Consider the following 16,559-nt stretch of genomic DNA (forward strand, 5'->3'; position numbering starts at 1 on the left):
GCTTCCGTACACGGAAAGAAAGTGGCTGCCCAAGTGCCCATATCCACCAGTCTTGCGCCAAGCTGGTAATGTCGCTAACATTGTTCGTGTGGAGGAGGAAGAGATGTATGATTTGCTTGGCCTAAAGGAGGATGAAAGCATCATGGTATTGCCTAACAAGAAAGCATGCAGGCAGTTCCCCACGCCTCTCAATTCAAGTGGTTGGCACCATTTTTGGTTCCCATCCAAAGGCCAGCTCGGAACCATGGCAATGCTTTTCTTTCTTCGACCGTGCATTGACTATTGGCTGTAGTATCATGCTTGCTCTATGCTACTTCATCCACTTTTTATAGCATGGTTTGGCTACATACAGAACTTGGCCATTCCACACTTTCCTTTTACTTATTTTTTTACACTGTAATAATGTTGTACTATACAAAATCTACCAATTATTTATTGCACCTCTGGGGAGCATGTGGTTCTTACTAGTGTCACTTTTATTTTCTCTCTAGGATTTTGGTGCTCGTGTTTATGGAACATCAGTGGCAAAGTGCGTACTTATGCGTCCTTCCTTATCTCGTGGGAGCGTTCTATCCACACTTAATGTTGTTGCTGATGTTCTGCTGCTCTGAAGCTTAATTTGTTGCTTGTAGGTTGTGGGCTTGCATGCCTTATTCAGCCTTGGGCCTTGTATCGCTACTTAAGTTTGTTGCCCTGTTGTGGTGGTGCTGTCTTGAACTCTTTTGTGGTCTCTGGTGAACTTTATCTGGTGGCTTTATCTATAAAGTCGGGCGTATGCCTTTTCTCTTAAAGAAGATAGATTGATGAATAATAAGTTAACTGAGGGGGGCTGCTATGCGCCCGCCGGCAGATCTTTTTAAAAGATCGGCGGGTTCGCCATCCATCGGATCTGGCGCATCTAGCAGCCAACGGCGCCCACCATTATTGCAACACAAACCTTGTTGAAGAATTTTTTTGCAACAGGCGGCGCCCTCTATTAGCGCAACACAAGCCTTGTTGCAGATTTTTTTTGCAACAGATAATTGTTGTAGATTTTTTTGCTATCTTATTGCAGAATGAACTTTTGCAACACAAATGATGTTTGTAGAAATATTACAACAAGGATGATGTTTCGAAAACACCGCCGCCATTGCTGACAACACCGTTGCCGTTCGTGCGGCCGGTAATGGTCAAGGGCGGCATGGAGGAGGTCTCGCATGCGGCCGCGGTTCCCTAAACCACCACGGCCACGTTCCTTCACATTAGGTGTCAATCCCCAAATAGCACCTCGTGGGCCGTGACTCCCCTGAAGCACTCGTCAACACTTTCCCCTCACAATCCGCGACGCTCGTGATTCTTGCAACAATACGCACTGGCTGCAAAAAACACCATCCTCTAGCGAGGAGAATTTGGTGAGAGATTGAGAGAAAGCTTGAGAGACAACACGCCATGGAAGAAAGGGAAAAGTTGAGCGGTTGGTGTGCGTGAGATAAGGATGAAGGGAACTGCTGCCTACAGATAATGATGGGCGGGCCAACATAAGACACGCATCACACAGGAGTGGTGGCGAATGCTGGCACGGGATCGGCCGTCTGATCTGAATCGTTTTCCCTTAACTGAGAGCATGTTCTTTGGTTTTATATAAATTTGAAGAAATTTAAAGGGGTCATTTCGTATTTCTTCCTGAGGCCCGAATTTTTTTTTGACAGCCGTCGCATTGAGTTAGCCACACAGGTCAGGTGCTCACTAGCGGATGCTGACTTTTATGTAGTCACGTTTCACCGATTAGGCTAATCTTGCACCATGGGTCATAAGTGAGCTCACAATAGCACAAGGAAACAAATGGTGCCAAGCAAAATTGGTGTACCAAAACATGACAGCCCGAACTTGATACTACTATGGTTCTGTGTTCTGGCGCACAACATGTTCCCGACGGCTCTCAATCCTACCAGTCTTTTTTTTTTGTTTTGCTCCCATCCAAAGCCCGGGTTAAAACCATGGCAATTAGCTTGCTTTGTCTCTCTTTCTTTTCTTTTCCACTTTGGTAAACTTATAGGTGTGGTAGTATCACACTTTCTTTAGCTACATCGTCCACCTTTTATAACATGTCTTGGCTGGGTGCGGATGTAGGTCCTTCCACACATTCTTTTATTTCCTGACACAGCTTTAATGCTAGGCAATACAGTTGCCACGATCTTTTAAAGCTTAAGCCTGTAGTGCATTGTAATACTCACATTTTGGACGGGATACTACTCTGTAGCAAGCCCATCTCGAAGAAACAGTGATGACGAATTGAACACAACTGCAGTGGTGGATCCAGAAACTGAAGTTAGTTGGGGCAAACTTTTTACGTCTAAAAAATTTTACGTACAAATGCAAGTCTACTAAACTAAAATCCATGAAATCTAACTACGCAAAACGTAAATAATCATAAAAAGATCTTAGAAACTACTAATTGGGACCCTCTTGTTGCTTCAATTGCTCACTTGATGCCACAGTATAGTCTCACAATTCCAAGCAAGACATACAAAATTATGAAATGCATTTGCATAAGTGTGATGTGCAATAACAATTATATATTTTGCTAAGCTGGTAGTGCAAGCCTCGTAGAATGATCTACAAAAATAAAGTGGATACTAAATTTGAGTGCCCTCTATATTTTTGTACTGTATATACACATAAAATTCAAACATGGGGAATTGCAGTTGTGGCGTGCATGCTTGCGGTCCTTGCAGATGGTTGTGGTGCAGGCACCCTCCGTGCCGCCCACACCAAAGGTGTTGCCGCTTCCTCTGCCGGCGCCCGGAGCAGAGAGAGCAATTGAGCGGATATCAGGGATCAAGTCGGTAGGTTACCCAGTGGAGCCGTGAGGGAGGGGTTGTGCGTCCATCATTGGAAGGTAAGTCCAACGGCGGTAGCGGCGTCAAGGAGGATGAGGCAGGAGTTCATGGAGGAGTTGTTTTCCCACCGGGGGCGTGGAGCGGTGTCGGCGTCTGGGCTCCCGCACGGTCTTGACCACACAGATCAGGGAGGTTACTTGCTGATGACATCCATGTCCCCTTCACCATATTTGCAACCGTGGTGGGCAGAACGACCATCTGACATCTGGGGCTACGCTAGGTGATACGGTCCATGTCACCATTGCACGAGAGAACACATAATGCCGAACAACGGAAGAAGATTTGAAAGAACGCAACATGTTCCCAAGGTCTCTCAATTCCATCAGTTGTTTTGCCCCCGTCCAAAGGCCAGGTTGGAACCATGGCAAAGTTGGTCTGGCTCTCTTCCTTCTCTTTTCCACTTCGCAAACATTGTAGGTGGTAGTATTATGTTTGCTCTATGCTACTACGTCCACCTTTTATAACATGGCTTTGTCTAGGTGCATATGTAGGCCTTTCCACGCTTTCTTTTACTTTTTATATACAATACAATAATGTACTACTCCCTCCATTTAGTGTAAGAAACATCTTATATTTCCGTTAACGGCTCGTGCTAGTAGGTCCATCAGGGGTAGGCCATCCTTGGCTAGTAGGTCCATCCACCGACGACAGGTTGAGCGATGTGGCATTTTCGTTAACGACCCGTCCCATCTGACGGTGTAGTTTGCCGAGTTCTCTAGATGATGAAACTTGGCAAACATTGTTAAATATTCACCAAGTTCGCGATAAAAAAACTCGACAGTAGTAATGATTTCCGGGCCCCATCCAGCTGAGTGTTGTATACCCAGTATGGCACTCGCTGAAGATTTAACCGAGTTTATTATGGGCTCTGCCGAGTTTCTTTGAAACTTGGCAAACTAGGCGATTCTAGTAGTGTGATCAGGCAAAGATGTTATCATGCACACCATCACACACTACTATAGGAAAAAGCCTAGTAGTAGCGCGGGTTAAATAGCTAGTACTAGGACACTACAACTAACTTGTAATGGTAGCGTGGGTGCCTCCCGCGCTACTACTACATCTGTTAGTAGTAGCGTGAGTGCCACCTGCGCTACTACTATTAATTTCAAAAACAAAAACAAAATTCTTGATCCCGTGCGTGCTGTCAATGGCAGCAATGGTTTGATCCAGTGACGACAGGGGTCGCCGGAGGTGTGGAAGGCCAGTGGCAGACCAGATCCATCGACGTCTGCTGCAAAGGGCCCGGTTCCATGGCAGAGCAAGGCGGCGGCGTGGGGCTCCTCTTCGCAGCCAAGGCAGTGAGTTCCTGGTCGTTCATGGCGACAACCTGCACGAGCATGGACATGGGAGGGTTAGTCAAACCAGAGGAAGAGTGCAAAAAAGAAAAACGAGGAAGAGAGGAAGGAGATGGAGGTAGCAGCAGGGCTGGTCGCCGGTGGTGAGGTGCTCTGGCGTGGTGGCATGGAGATGCGGGGAAGACCGGCAAGCTCCGGGACGCCGGCGACGTGAGGCGGCGGCCTCTTTTGGCGCCATGGAGGAGGAGGTCACTAGTAGAAAAAGGACCTAATGTGAGACACATTAGTCCCGGTTTGATTTTGGCCCGGTACTAATGGTACCATCAGTGCCGGTTCAAACGGCTATGCATTAATGCCGTTTCTTGTTGAACCTTTAGTGTCGGTTCGTGCCACGAACCGGTACTAAAGGGGTGGTGGCAGGCTGGCGTCAGGCCGGGGCCCATGATCACCTTTAGTACCTGTTCATGGCACAAACCGGTACTAAAGGGCTAACCTTTAGTACCGATTCGTGCCATGAACCGGGACTAAAGGGGCCTGACCTATAGTCCCGGTTGGAGACACAAACCAGGACTATAGGGCAATTTTCAAACTCTACCCCCCGCCCCCTTATCGCCATTTCAGTTTTGAAAAAATCAAAAAAAAATGATAAAAACTTCAAAAAATAAAATCCTTCCGTTCGGATTTAGATGTCGCGCGTGCTGTACATTATGCATTTTGCAAACATGTCCTGATACTTTCGAATCATTTGAAAAAACGCCCCGTCTCCTTCCTCAGTTCTCCACCGTCGCTCGCGCGTCGCCGGCTCCGGCCACCATCCCCCGTCTTCCTCCCCCGTTCTCCTCAGCACCCAGAGAGAGTCTCCGCGTGTTGCAAGACCCAGCCGCCTGTGCAGGAGACGACCTGCGTCGTCGCGGAGGAGACGCGCAGAACCTCCACGGAGGCGCCTTGCGCCGCCGCCCAGCTGCGCGCAGCCGCCATGGGTGTGCCCTCGCCTACCTGAGCAGTGGGATTGCTCCTAAAGTTCTTCCTCTTCGTCACTTCCCTCTGAATCATGCCAAGAAGCAGTAAATCGATGACTAGGTCCTCGATTTGGTCCGCCTTGGCCGCCGTCGCCGCGGACAATTTTGGTCGCCGTCGCGGCGCTGGGTCTTCGTCGCCACTCTGGCCCAGGGTCTTCATCGCCGCGTTGGCCCTGCTCAACCTCTCCTCCAAGCCCATGGTCTTCCTCTCCGCGCCCGCCCTCGCCTCTGTTGCTGCTGGTATTCCCCGCCCCCGCCTCTGTTGTTGCTGCTGCTGAATTAAAGAGAACTTGATTGTAAACCTGAATACTGAATTAAAGATCATGAATACTGAATACTTGAAAGAGTAGAAGCAAAACTGGATTGCTGCATACTGAATACTGAATTAAAGAGAACTTAATTGCTGCTGGTATTCCTCTCCCTGTTTGATTGTAAAGCAAAACTGGATTAAACAGAACTTGAATACTGAGTGTTGCTGGTAACACAGTTACACTGAATACCCAATGAAGCTCAATACTGAATGCTGGAGTAGTTGCTGCTGCTGGTATTCACATGCACTTCCAGAAATTATTCAGTACAGAACAGTTTTATTCAGGCCCATTGCTTGTTCTGCACTAGACAATGATCCAATGTCCTCCTTGTACAATTTGGGCATTATTCAGTACAGAACAGTTTTATTCAGTACAGAATTTGGGAGTAGATGCAGAGTATCTAGGATTTCTAAAAGAAACAAAGCTTTTACAGCTGCTCTTTGTTTACTCTCAAGTCTGAACAAAAGACAGCATGGTGTAGGCTCAAGCAAGCAGCCCATCACTACTTACTTGTTCTGCAATAACCAATGAAGAAAATAACCAATGAAGCAATAACCATCAGTCTAGCAAACAATTCTTGTGGAGAGAACTATTTTCAGGTGCCTCTTTGATTTAGCTGATTTAACTTGACCAGAATGTTCTTTCTTATTGGAACATGAACAGTTACCTGAGCAAGTGCTCCACCGCCGCAATGATGTTTGGGATTGATCTCAACATGACTCCTCCACAAGATGATGCCTCAGAACCTGCAGATCAACAGGAAGAACACAACAGTCACCAACAATACAACAATGAGGAACCAGTCAATAATGAAGCAACATGTACTACCTCCAAAACTTTTGCATTTTCATTTTCATTTTCATGATCTACTCCTATTATTTGCAATAGCTACATGACTTATCTTTTGCTCCTTATTTGACAGGGGAAGAAGCAAGTGGTGTAGAGGAACCAATTCATGAAGAAGCAAGTGGTGTAGAGGAAGCAATTCATGAGGAAGCAAGTGCTGTACAGAAACCAATTCATGGGGAACTCACAAACGAGGAGAGATATGGTATTTATTTTGCACTCACGGTGATCAAGACCCAAAATGGACAAGTTCTGAAAAAAGACAAGGAGGTCATTGCTAGCCTACTTGATATGACCGTAAGAACTGTTGAGAGAATATGGGAAAGAGCTCTTAAACAGATTGAACAAGGGAAGAAAGTTGATGTCTCAAATCAAAAGCCAGGTAGAGTTGGCCGCAAGTGGAAAGATTTGGATCTGTCGAGGGTGGTAACAATCCCATTGAACAGAAGGAGAACATTGCGAGGTCTGTCAAAGGCATTGGGTCTAAGCTGCACGACCTTACACTCAAGGTTCGAGTGGGGTCATTTGAGGCGTCACAGTAATAAGTTGAGGCCCCACTTAAACCTATCCAACATTGTAAAGAGATTGAAATGGTGCTTGGCTATGTGTGAAGATTATTGGTCTGCGACACGGGAATTAGACAACATAGCCTATATGGATGAAAAGTGGTTCAACATGACTGGGGAGGTGAACAACTACTATTTGCTTCCCGAAGAACCCGACCTCTTGCGCACCTTGCATCATAAGGATAGCATCGCCAAGGTGATGTTTCTCGCCGCCGTGGCTAAACCAAGATACAGCGAAGGTGGTGAGGTCACTTTTGATGAAAAGCTCGGCATTTGGGCTTTTGTCACAGAGTCTCCTGCTCAAAGAACTAGTGAAAATAGAGATAGAGGGACGCTCGAGCTCAAATCATTGAAAGTCACACGAGATGTAATGAGGTATTACATGTGTGAGAAACTTATTCCTGCGATCCAAGAGCGCTGGCCGGACGAAGATGAAGGACGGACAATCTATATCCAACAAGATAATGCCACACCACATATTCTTCCCGATGACCCGGTTTTCCGACAAGTCATAGAACCGACTGATTTGGATATTAAGTTGCTTCAACAGCCTCCAAACAGTCCCGACATGAACATTCTTGATCTCTGCATATTCAGGTCTCTCCAGTCCCACACTGATAGCAGAGCACCTCAAAGCATCAGGGAACTGATAGAAGGTGTGGAGGAGGAATATCGAAACTACCCGGTTGATAAGCTAGCTAGAAGCTTCGTGACGCTGCAGTCATGCATCCGAGAGGTAATGAGAACAAGGGAGCGATAAACTACTCGATCCCTCACATGAACAAGGAACGCCGGCAGGAAGAAGGACGGCTTCCTATAGCTCTATCTATCGACCGTGAGCTAGTTGAACAGACCATAGCCTTTATAGAAGAGTCAGAAGCAATCTTAGCAGCAGAAAAAGAGCAAAAGCAGCAGGAAAAGAGCAGCAAGAAAAGAGCCGCAGCAGCCTTGAAGAACCAGAAACACCCTTCGAATACCAGCAGCCTCCAAGCAGCAGGAAAAGAGAACCAGGAGCCTTCAAGCAGCAATAAAAGAGCACCAGCAGCCTCCAAGCAGCAGGAAAAGAGCAGCTCTTCTTTACTTGGGGTCAGCTAGTGCTCTGGTTGGTGCTAGGAATGACCAGTTGGTGCTAGGAATGACATTTGCAGCCAGGTGATTTTGGCAGAAGATTCAGATAAGTGGAACAGTGGAACAGTGGCAGCTTCCAATCATAATCTTGTAATTTACCAAACAGATCCAAATTAACTGAAATTAGTGCCAAGGAGGAGCTTTTTATGGTGAAATTTTTTAGCACTGGAGACACAGACTTCATTCATTTTTTCTGAATTTAAAAGTGTGTTTGTTGTACAGACTGAATTTGTTCATTCATGCACATTATAAACTACTCCCAGGAGTTTTTCTTTCGTCCTTGTGCTTTGTTGTTTGATATTGCTCGTCTCATATCCTCTGTAAGACCATGCATGCTTGTTCTATTTTCTCAGTTAGCTTCGCGTATAACAAACGGTGTCAATTTTATAGTTGAAACTGAATCAAACAAATCTAACTTGGGTGTTATAATTGGGTGTCTAATATATGTACTCCAATAATTGGGGTGTCACTAATATAATTGGGGTGTTATAACTGGAGTATCTAGTCTGAACCCTGCAACACTGATTAGACTGTTCCCTCATAAAAGTCGAAAGCATCCTAAAAGGGCCACCTTTGTTTGCCGTTCAGAGATCTGAGAGGGCAATTTTTTTTTGAAAATCAAACTTTCTCCTGACTCTTGAGTTCTGAAGCCTTTTTACTCCTAAGGGTAATGTGCAGGTAATCTCCCTATGCTACATCTAGCTAAAAACTGAATTTATTTATCTACTTGATGTTTAATATTTCTAGGCTGCTCCACGAGTTCAAACATGATGCTTGGACAGACTCACTCAGTTCTAGGCTGCTCCACGAGCAATAGAGGGAGAAATTCAGTCTACTCTACGAGTATCTCTGATGATGCCACAAGAAGAATTCAGAGTATCTTCGATCAAAATTCAGAGTATCTCTTATGGTGCCACAAGATAAAAATTCAGAGTTCTAATAAAAATTCAGAATTCAGAGTATACCTTGACAGAGCAGGGGCATACACTACTGCTTGCGGCGGTGGAAGAGGCCGAGCCACTTGAGCCGCACGTCGACGTCCTGCTTGGTGAGCTTGTCGGCATCGATCTGCTCCATGGGCAGCTTGGTGAGCTTGTGAGGCACCCAGTACCCGCCCTCCTGTTGCAGCGCTGCTCCACCCGCGGCTTCAGCCGCGCCGCCGGGACGGCCGAGGCCGACGGCGAGGCGGCCGCCGCCGACGGGGCGGAAACGGCCGCGCACTGGAAGGGGCGGGCGCGGTTGGGCCGGTGTTGGGACGACGACATCGCCGCGTGGGCCGAGGGCGGGAGGAAGCTCTGCAGGGAGGCCGAGTACGCCATGGCCGCTGCTTGTGGGAAGGTTGCTGCCGGCGTCGTGTTGTTAGTGGTTTGGATCTGGCGCCTTCGAACTCGCATCGACGGAATCCGTCGCCGGCTTGAACTCAAAGGTCCAAGCTTTTTGGAAGTTCGCCGCGGGAAGGAGGAAAGGAGCGCGGCGAGGCCACCGAAGGTGGGGGGGAGAGCGCGGAATCCGTGGTGGGGGGGGGGGGGGGGGGGGGGAGAGCGCGGCGGCGAGCCGGAGAAGAGCACAGAGCGGACCGCGGCGGCCAGCCGGAGAAGAAAGTGAGGGCGAGGACCGCGGGTTCGGTCGGAAATAGATGGAGGGGGTTTTCGCAAAAAAGCCGTCGCGACATCTAAATCCGAACGGAGGGAGTACTAGTTAGGAAAATTTGAAAACTTCAATTTGGACATGTTTTGCAAAGTGTAGGGAAAATGTAAAACGGCTATAACTTTTGCATACGATGTCAGAAAAAAACGTATAATATATCAAAAATATCAGCACGAGAATTCACTACGGCCTGTTTGCAATTTTGTAGAATCCTCAAATTCCAAAAGGGAGAAAAGATATGCTTAAATTTCAGTTTTTTTGGTTAAATCTGGTCAAACTACTTATTCAAGAAGTATTAATGTTACTACATAATTATTCAAGAATATTAGTGTTACTAAATAGTTATTTCAATTTTTTGAATTTTGGTCAAATCTGGTCAAACTGTGGTCAAACTATGGTCAAACTGTGGTCAAACTTATTCAAAAAAGATTAGTGTTACTAAATAATTACTGTTTTTTAGAATAATAGTTTCAAACTCAAATGGTGAAACGTGTGACCTAATGCTCAAACTAAACTGCTGAGGGTTAATAGGATTGTCAGCTTACATTTGTCAGGAAAACAATAAGTGCAAACTTGGAAAGTAGAGGGAATAGAACTCTGAAGTTAAGCGTGCTCAGGCTGGGGGAGTGAGAGGATGGGTGACCGGCCGGGAAGTTAGACGATTTGGAATGAGTGATCCACACTTGAGTAGTTAAGAGGGGTGATTAGAGACTAAATCATCAAATAATTTAGAAAATTGAATAAAAAATTCCAAAATTTTCAGAAAAAAATTTCAAAAAAAAACCTTTATTACCGGTTGGTAACACCAACCGGTACTAAAGGTCCCCCATACCACAGCGCGAGCTCACGCCACGTGGTGGGCCTTTAGTGACGGTTCGTGCCGAACCGGTACTAAAGGGGGGGGCTTTAGTCTCCACTCTTAGTGCCGGTTGCAGAACCGGCACGAAAGGCCCTTACGAACCGGTGATAAAGCTTCGTTTTCTTCTAGTGGGTGTGCATGGGCAGGAGGTCTATGTGAGAGTCTATGGAGAGATAGGAAGGAGAGTGACGGGGAGAGGAAGGATTTGGGGGGAGGAGATGGGGATTTCTAGACTTAGCAGCATCATGGGTTTATACCCCTCGCTACTACTATGACCCGTCCCGGGGGCACGGTGGAGACCACTTAGTAGCAGCGTGGGTTTATAGCCCGCGCTACTACTATGAACATAGTAGTAGCGCGGGTTTTGTACCCCTCGCTACTACTATGGCTTGTCCTGAGGGGCACGATGGAGACCACTTAGTAGCAACGTGGGTTTATAGCCCACGCTACTACTATTAACTTAGTAGTAGTGCGGGGTTTACACCCCTGGCTACTACTAATTAGCAGCAGCGCGGCCATATACCCTTTGCTACCACTAAACATCTATCTATAAGGTATTTCCTAGTAGTAACAACATAACTTAACCATGTTAACACGTCTCATTGATCTGTATACGGCTTTGTACAGCTGCATCCTTGTATTTGGAAGTGCAATTGTCTTGCTTGTAGTCATATGATCTTCGCCCCTACAGAATTTCTCATGATTTTGAAGAATTCTAGTGGGAACACAAAATCGTGACCATCTTAGACAGAACTGTGGGAAGCATAATAGGAAACTTTTGGTGAAATGGACAAAACTGCTGATCAAGCACATGCTCTTCAAGAAACACATGCCGGAGATGATGGGTTTCTTCTATCTGCATCTCCAGTAGCTGCTACGGAAACCGGTCCTGGTCAAGTGGAGGTGAGAGGTTGCAAACGGCCAATCACTCCACTGATGGGGATACTCTAGTCTCTAGTCATACTGTCGTCTGAAGGCTTCTAGTCTTGATTTCCCCGGCTTTTCCAGCATGGTATGCTCTGTGTTGTTCCTTCTGTAGCAGCACCTCTATAGGTTTCGTAATATTATTTTGCCTGAACTGAGGCGTTTTATTTTTTGGGTATTCAGTGCCCATGCATGTTTTGAACCTTGTTATGTATTAGGCTCCCTTTTGAATAATGCAACGCTAGGTCGGAGGGAAGGGATGCGGCTGGCTGGTTCTGTGCATCCCTCAGGTCCAACGCTCGATGCGGAAGGACATGTTGCCAGAACGTCAGAGGATACCACAGAGGGAGTGGATCATGGTAAGCGGGAGGGGTAGGGGCATGGAGAGATGAAGAGGGTCGGTGGGGTTGCACGGATCTGACCGTACATGTACGAAAATTGGTGGGAGGCGACTACTGGGGAGAGATGGCAGGGGCGTGAGGCGGCGGGTGCGGAGGAGCATCCGATGGTGAGATCGCAGTAGAGTGTACATGCTTATAAAACGCTAAGACCCAACCATTGATGGTCAAGCGATTCGCTAGATGTGAGTGACAGTTAGCATCAGGAGTGTAGGTCGATCATCCCCGGCCACTAACTCCACCAACTACGACGGGTCGAGCTGCGACACGTCAATGGTGACTTTCCATGACTTTTTATAGTAGCCATCATGATTTCAGGGGCAAAATTGTAGTGTAGAGACTAACTAGTGTATTACTGATATGTTTGCGATTAAAAAGAGAACCTTAATCAAACTAGTAATAATGTAAGTGCAATACACGTTTATATTAGGTAGGATATTAGTTGCACGTTATATTAGGTAAGATATATCTGCTGCACGTTGGTATTTAGTAAGATATCAATTACTTTTTCGCGGGAATGGTAGGATATTAATTACATGACAGATTTCAAGGGATAGCATTGAGTCAAAACGTATTTATAACCAATGACAGTGGTGGATAATTAAAGCGTTAAACGTGCTTGGTGCTCAACATTGAAGCGATTTGAACTGCTAGATAATATGATTTGACGGTCGAGATGGTTTGGATCTGCCCATTTGGGTCTTTTTATATTGGTATAGATAAATGCCCAATACACAATTGTGATTTCAGGAGCCGACAAACATCGACAGCACTGGTGAAGCAACAATACGAGTCTGTCAATTATTAGTTTTCTTTAGGGACAAGACGATCCAAGATTGGAGGACAACCAAAATATTTGACATTAATTGCCAAACATGGGTAAAACAATCTTGTGAATAGAATTTTTCGCTCGTGTATAGTGGGACCGGCATGAAGTACCAGCTGTACTTTCGAGATCATGCAGTGCAGAAGGGAGACCGGACGTTAGTAACACTTGACGGGGACACCGAACATGATTGTACGCACGTTCAAAGGCGTCGCTCCAAAATTTCAATTTATTCAGGAAAAGTATATACTAGCCATTAAAAATCAACAGTTTGGATAACAACCAGGGCTGATAGGCGCGGCCATGTGGGCTCCTAGCCACACAGGATAGTGATGTCACCGCTGAACGATGATAATCTTGTTCTTGTGTTTTTTTTTTGCGGGTTGATAATCTTGTTCTTGTTGCCATGTATGTATCCATGGCCGACGGAATGACCCTCTATTGTCTATGGCTACGATAATCTAGCACTATTGGTCGTGATAGCACAAGTAAAATTATCATTCCAAGCAGAAGTTATAGCGCAAACATAACAACCTGAACCATAGTCTACACTGAGCCCAGCTTAGCCGATCATCCAAGCTAGCACGCAAGCCATTCCCTACGTCTCTCAATCCCACGAGGTGTTGTTTTGCACCCCATCCAAAGACAGACGAAAACCATGGCAATTTACTTGCTTTGGCTCTCTTTCTTCTCTTTTCCACTTTGCAAAAGTTAAGTGGTAGTAGCATGTTAGCTCATGCTACTTGATACGCCTTTTGTAACATGGTTTGGCTAGGTGCAGATGTAGGCCGTTCCACACTTCCTTCTATTTTTTGACACTAGAATAATAGCTACCATGAGCAAGGAGAATGTAGTTTTCATCCCGGGGACTAGGATCGCTTTTATTCTCCTTGTATTTTGGCGCTCGTGTTTATGAAGCTTCAATACGAGGAAATACGGTTGGCAGGACCGTACAAAGCTTAAATTTCTAGCTTGTTTATGGATTCAAACATATTACTTCCATATTTTTTTTTTCCTTTGCCACTGCAAGAGCGAACCAAGCTTGATGCAAGTAAGCATGCAGATTTTGTGAAGAAACTTCGCCAGAAGACAAAGGAGAATAATCAGAAGATGACCAAACAATATACGAAGCAAGCAAACAAGGGAAGAAAGAGGATGTTGTTTGAGCAAGGAGATTTAGTATCGATACACCTTCGAAGGGATGGATTCCATGAGTAACGCAAGTGCAACTTCAAGGTGTTTCAGAAGATAAATGACAATGCCTACAAGATCGACCTTCCTAAAGATTATGGTGATAGCCCAACTTTCAATGTCTCTGATCTCTCTCCATACTTGGACCCTTTAGAATCGAGGATGACTCCTCCTCAAAAAGGGGAGGATGATGAGGACATCAAAAGTCTTGACACCACACGGACCATCAATGGACCAATTAGAAGAAGTCGTGCAAAGAAAATACATGATCAGGTGAACGCTAACTTAAGTGTATCCTATAATCTTAAAAATATGTTAGTGCATTCATCGCCTTTATTGCTTGTTGAACTCGGGTGTATTATCGAAGGAAGCGAACCACATCTCAGCCCATGAATAAACAAGTTTTACCAAAACATGTTCTGATAAATGACATGCTTCGGCATTTCCCTCAAATATTTTGCTACTCAACACTCATATGACTGATAGACGAGGCAACTGGGATATACCATTAGAAGCTCCTTGAAGTCAACTTTCCAACACAACAAACTCGTGTATCATTTGGAGTTGTGTAGCACAAATTCTCACATTTTTCGTGGGAAATGTCCAGGCTGTCAAAAACTGCGGGAATTCTAGAAGTTGCCTCAATAATCATCATAAGTTCGCATTTACCTTGCCATGGCAGACATGCATTAGCTAAAGATTTTCTTGGTCATTTTCACACTTTAGCTGGATCAAGAACAGTTTTGGTTTCACACCTATCCAAGGGGGGTTATCCCTAGTATAAATAGGCTAGTGTTCTCCTTGCTAGGGGACTTTTGGCATTTGAGATTTCAGAACAAAGACATAGACTTATTATGAGATTGGAGAGTTCTTGCTACCTTTATTCTCATGATTCCTTGCAGATTGCTCCTAATTCGTGCTCCACGACTTGAGTGTGTTGTGTGGGTTAGTGTTCGTGATTTTCCTTGTGGATTACACCTATCTCGTACTCCACGACTCGAGCGTGGTTGTGTGGGCTACTTTTGTGATTTGTCGATCAGCGAATGTTTAGATTGCAAGCAACGGTTGACATCCCCCTCGTCGGGTCACAGTGTCTTGTTTTCTATCTCTGGTTGCTCGCAACTAGTTATCCTCTCCGTTCTACGATTCTAAGCCATGAAGATCGTCCCGTCCTTCAGACACCCTCTTCCTTGAAGATGTTGTCGCATCAAAAGATCCACTACAATAGGTGTTGGGGAACGTAGTAATTTCAAAAATTTCCTACACACACGCAAGATCATGGTGATGCATAGCAACGAGAGGGGAGAGTGTTGTCTACGTACCCTCGTAGACCATAAGCGGAAGCGTTATATCAACGCGGTTGATGTAGTCGTACATCTTCACGATCCGACCGATCCAAGTACCGAAAGCACGGCACCTCCGAGTTCTGCACACGTTCGGCTCGGTGACGTCCTCGCCTTCTCGATCCAGCAAGAGGGGCGAAGTAGTAGATGAGTTCCGGCAGCACGACGGCGTGGTGACGGTGTTGGTGAAGAACAATCTTCGCAGGGCTTCGCCTAAGCACTACGAAAACTATGACGGAGGATAAACTAGAGGAGACGGGGTTGCCGGCACACGGCTTGGTGTTTCCTGATGTGTCTTGGGTGCTAGCCCTACCCCTCTATTTATATGTTGAGCCTTGGGGTCGAAACTTGAAGTAAAAGCCTCCACAAAGTCGGTTTCACCCGAAAGGCAAGAGTCCTTCTCGGACTCCAGGGCCAGACGCCAGGGTTCCCGGCGTCTGGACCCAGACGCCAGGGACCCTGGCGTCTGGCCCCTGGACTCCGCAAAACTTCCTTTTGCGCTTTCCAAAAACCTCGTGGGCTTTCCCCTTTGGCCCAGATAAAGTGTTCTCGTGCCCAAACATTTTGGGAAACATCCGGAACCCCTTCCGATGGATTCCGGAACCTTTCCGGAGATCAAACACTACTATCCACATATCAATCTTTACTTCCGGACCATTCCGGAGTTCCTCGTCATATCCGTGATCTCATCCAAAACTCCGAACAACATTCGGTCACCAACATACATAACTCATAGTACTATATCGTCAACGAACGTTAAGCGTGCGGACCCTACGGGTTCGAGAACTATGTAGACATGACCGAGACACCTCTCTTGTCAATAACCAATAGCGGGACCTGGATGCCCATATTGGCTCCTACATATTCTACGAAGATCTTTATCGGTCAGACCGCATAACAACATACGTTGTTCCCTTTGTCATCGGTATGTTACTTGCCCGAGATTCGATCGTAGGTATCTCAATACCTAGTTCAATCTCGTTACCGGCAAGTCTCTTTACTCGTTCCGTAATACATCATCCCGCAACTAACTCATTAGTTGCAATGCTTGCAAGGCTTATAGTGATGTGCATTACCGAGTGGGCCCAGAGATACCTCTCCGACAATCGGAGTGACAAATCCTAATCTCGAAATACGCCAACCCAACAAGTACCTTCGGAGACACCTGTAGAGCACCTTTATAATCACCCAGTTACGTTGTGACGTTTGGTAGCACACAAAGTGTTCCTCCGGTAAACGGGAGTTGCATAATCTCATAGTCATAGGAACATGTATAAGTCATGAAGAAAGCAATAGCAACATACTAAACGATCAAGTGCTAAGCTAA

The 16,559-nt window shown here is 46.0% G+C and overlaps 1 protein-coding gene across 3 annotated transcripts; it reads right to left on the bottom strand.

Annotated features, from left to right (window-relative positions):
- Positions 1 to 4,795: 4,795 nt before the first annotated feature.
- On the bottom strand, positions 4,796 to 9,564 carry LOC123169599 (uncharacterized). 3 transcript variants are annotated; one of them, XM_044587469.1, is made up of 3 exons: positions 9,010 to 9,564; positions 6,172 to 6,250; positions 4,796 to 5,464 (listed from the first exon to the last, which is right to left on the bottom strand). In XM_044587469.1, the coding sequence occupies exons 1-2, from the start codon at positions 9,436 to 9,438 to the stop codon at positions 6,215 to 6,217; spliced, it is 465 nt and encodes a 154-aa protein (XP_044443404.1). In that variant the 5' UTR covers positions 9,439 to 9,564; the 3' UTR covers positions 4,796 to 5,464; positions 6,172 to 6,214. The 3 variants fall into 3 exon arrangements, with proteins under 3 accessions (XP_044443404.1, XP_044443406.1, XP_044443405.1); XM_044587471.1 differs by having other exon boundaries at positions 4,796 to 5,467; XM_044587470.1 differs by lacking the exon at positions 4,796 to 5,464 and adding an exon at positions 5,474 to 6,019.
- Positions 9,565 to 16,559: the final 6,995 nt, after the last annotated feature.

Source organism: Triticum aestivum, chromosome 7D (assembly GCF_018294505.1).
Source record: "Triticum aestivum cultivar Chinese Spring chromosome 7D, IWGSC CS RefSeq v2.1, whole genome shotgun sequence".
In the NCBI taxonomy this organism is placed as follows: Eukaryota; Viridiplantae; Streptophyta; class Magnoliopsida; order Poales; family Poaceae; genus Triticum; species Triticum aestivum.

What these genes read in the sequence shown, in the direction of transcription:
- LOC123169599 (XM_044587469.1), bottom strand. Translation starts at nt 9,438, where the DNA reads ATGCGAGTTCGAAGGCGCCAGATCCAAACCACTAACAACACGACGCCG. An exon ending in TATGCCCCTGCTCTGTCAAG is followed by an intron (nt 6,251 to 9,009) that starts GTATACTCTGAA and finishes GTTGATCTGCAG; the next exon opens with GTTCTGAGGCATCATCTTGT.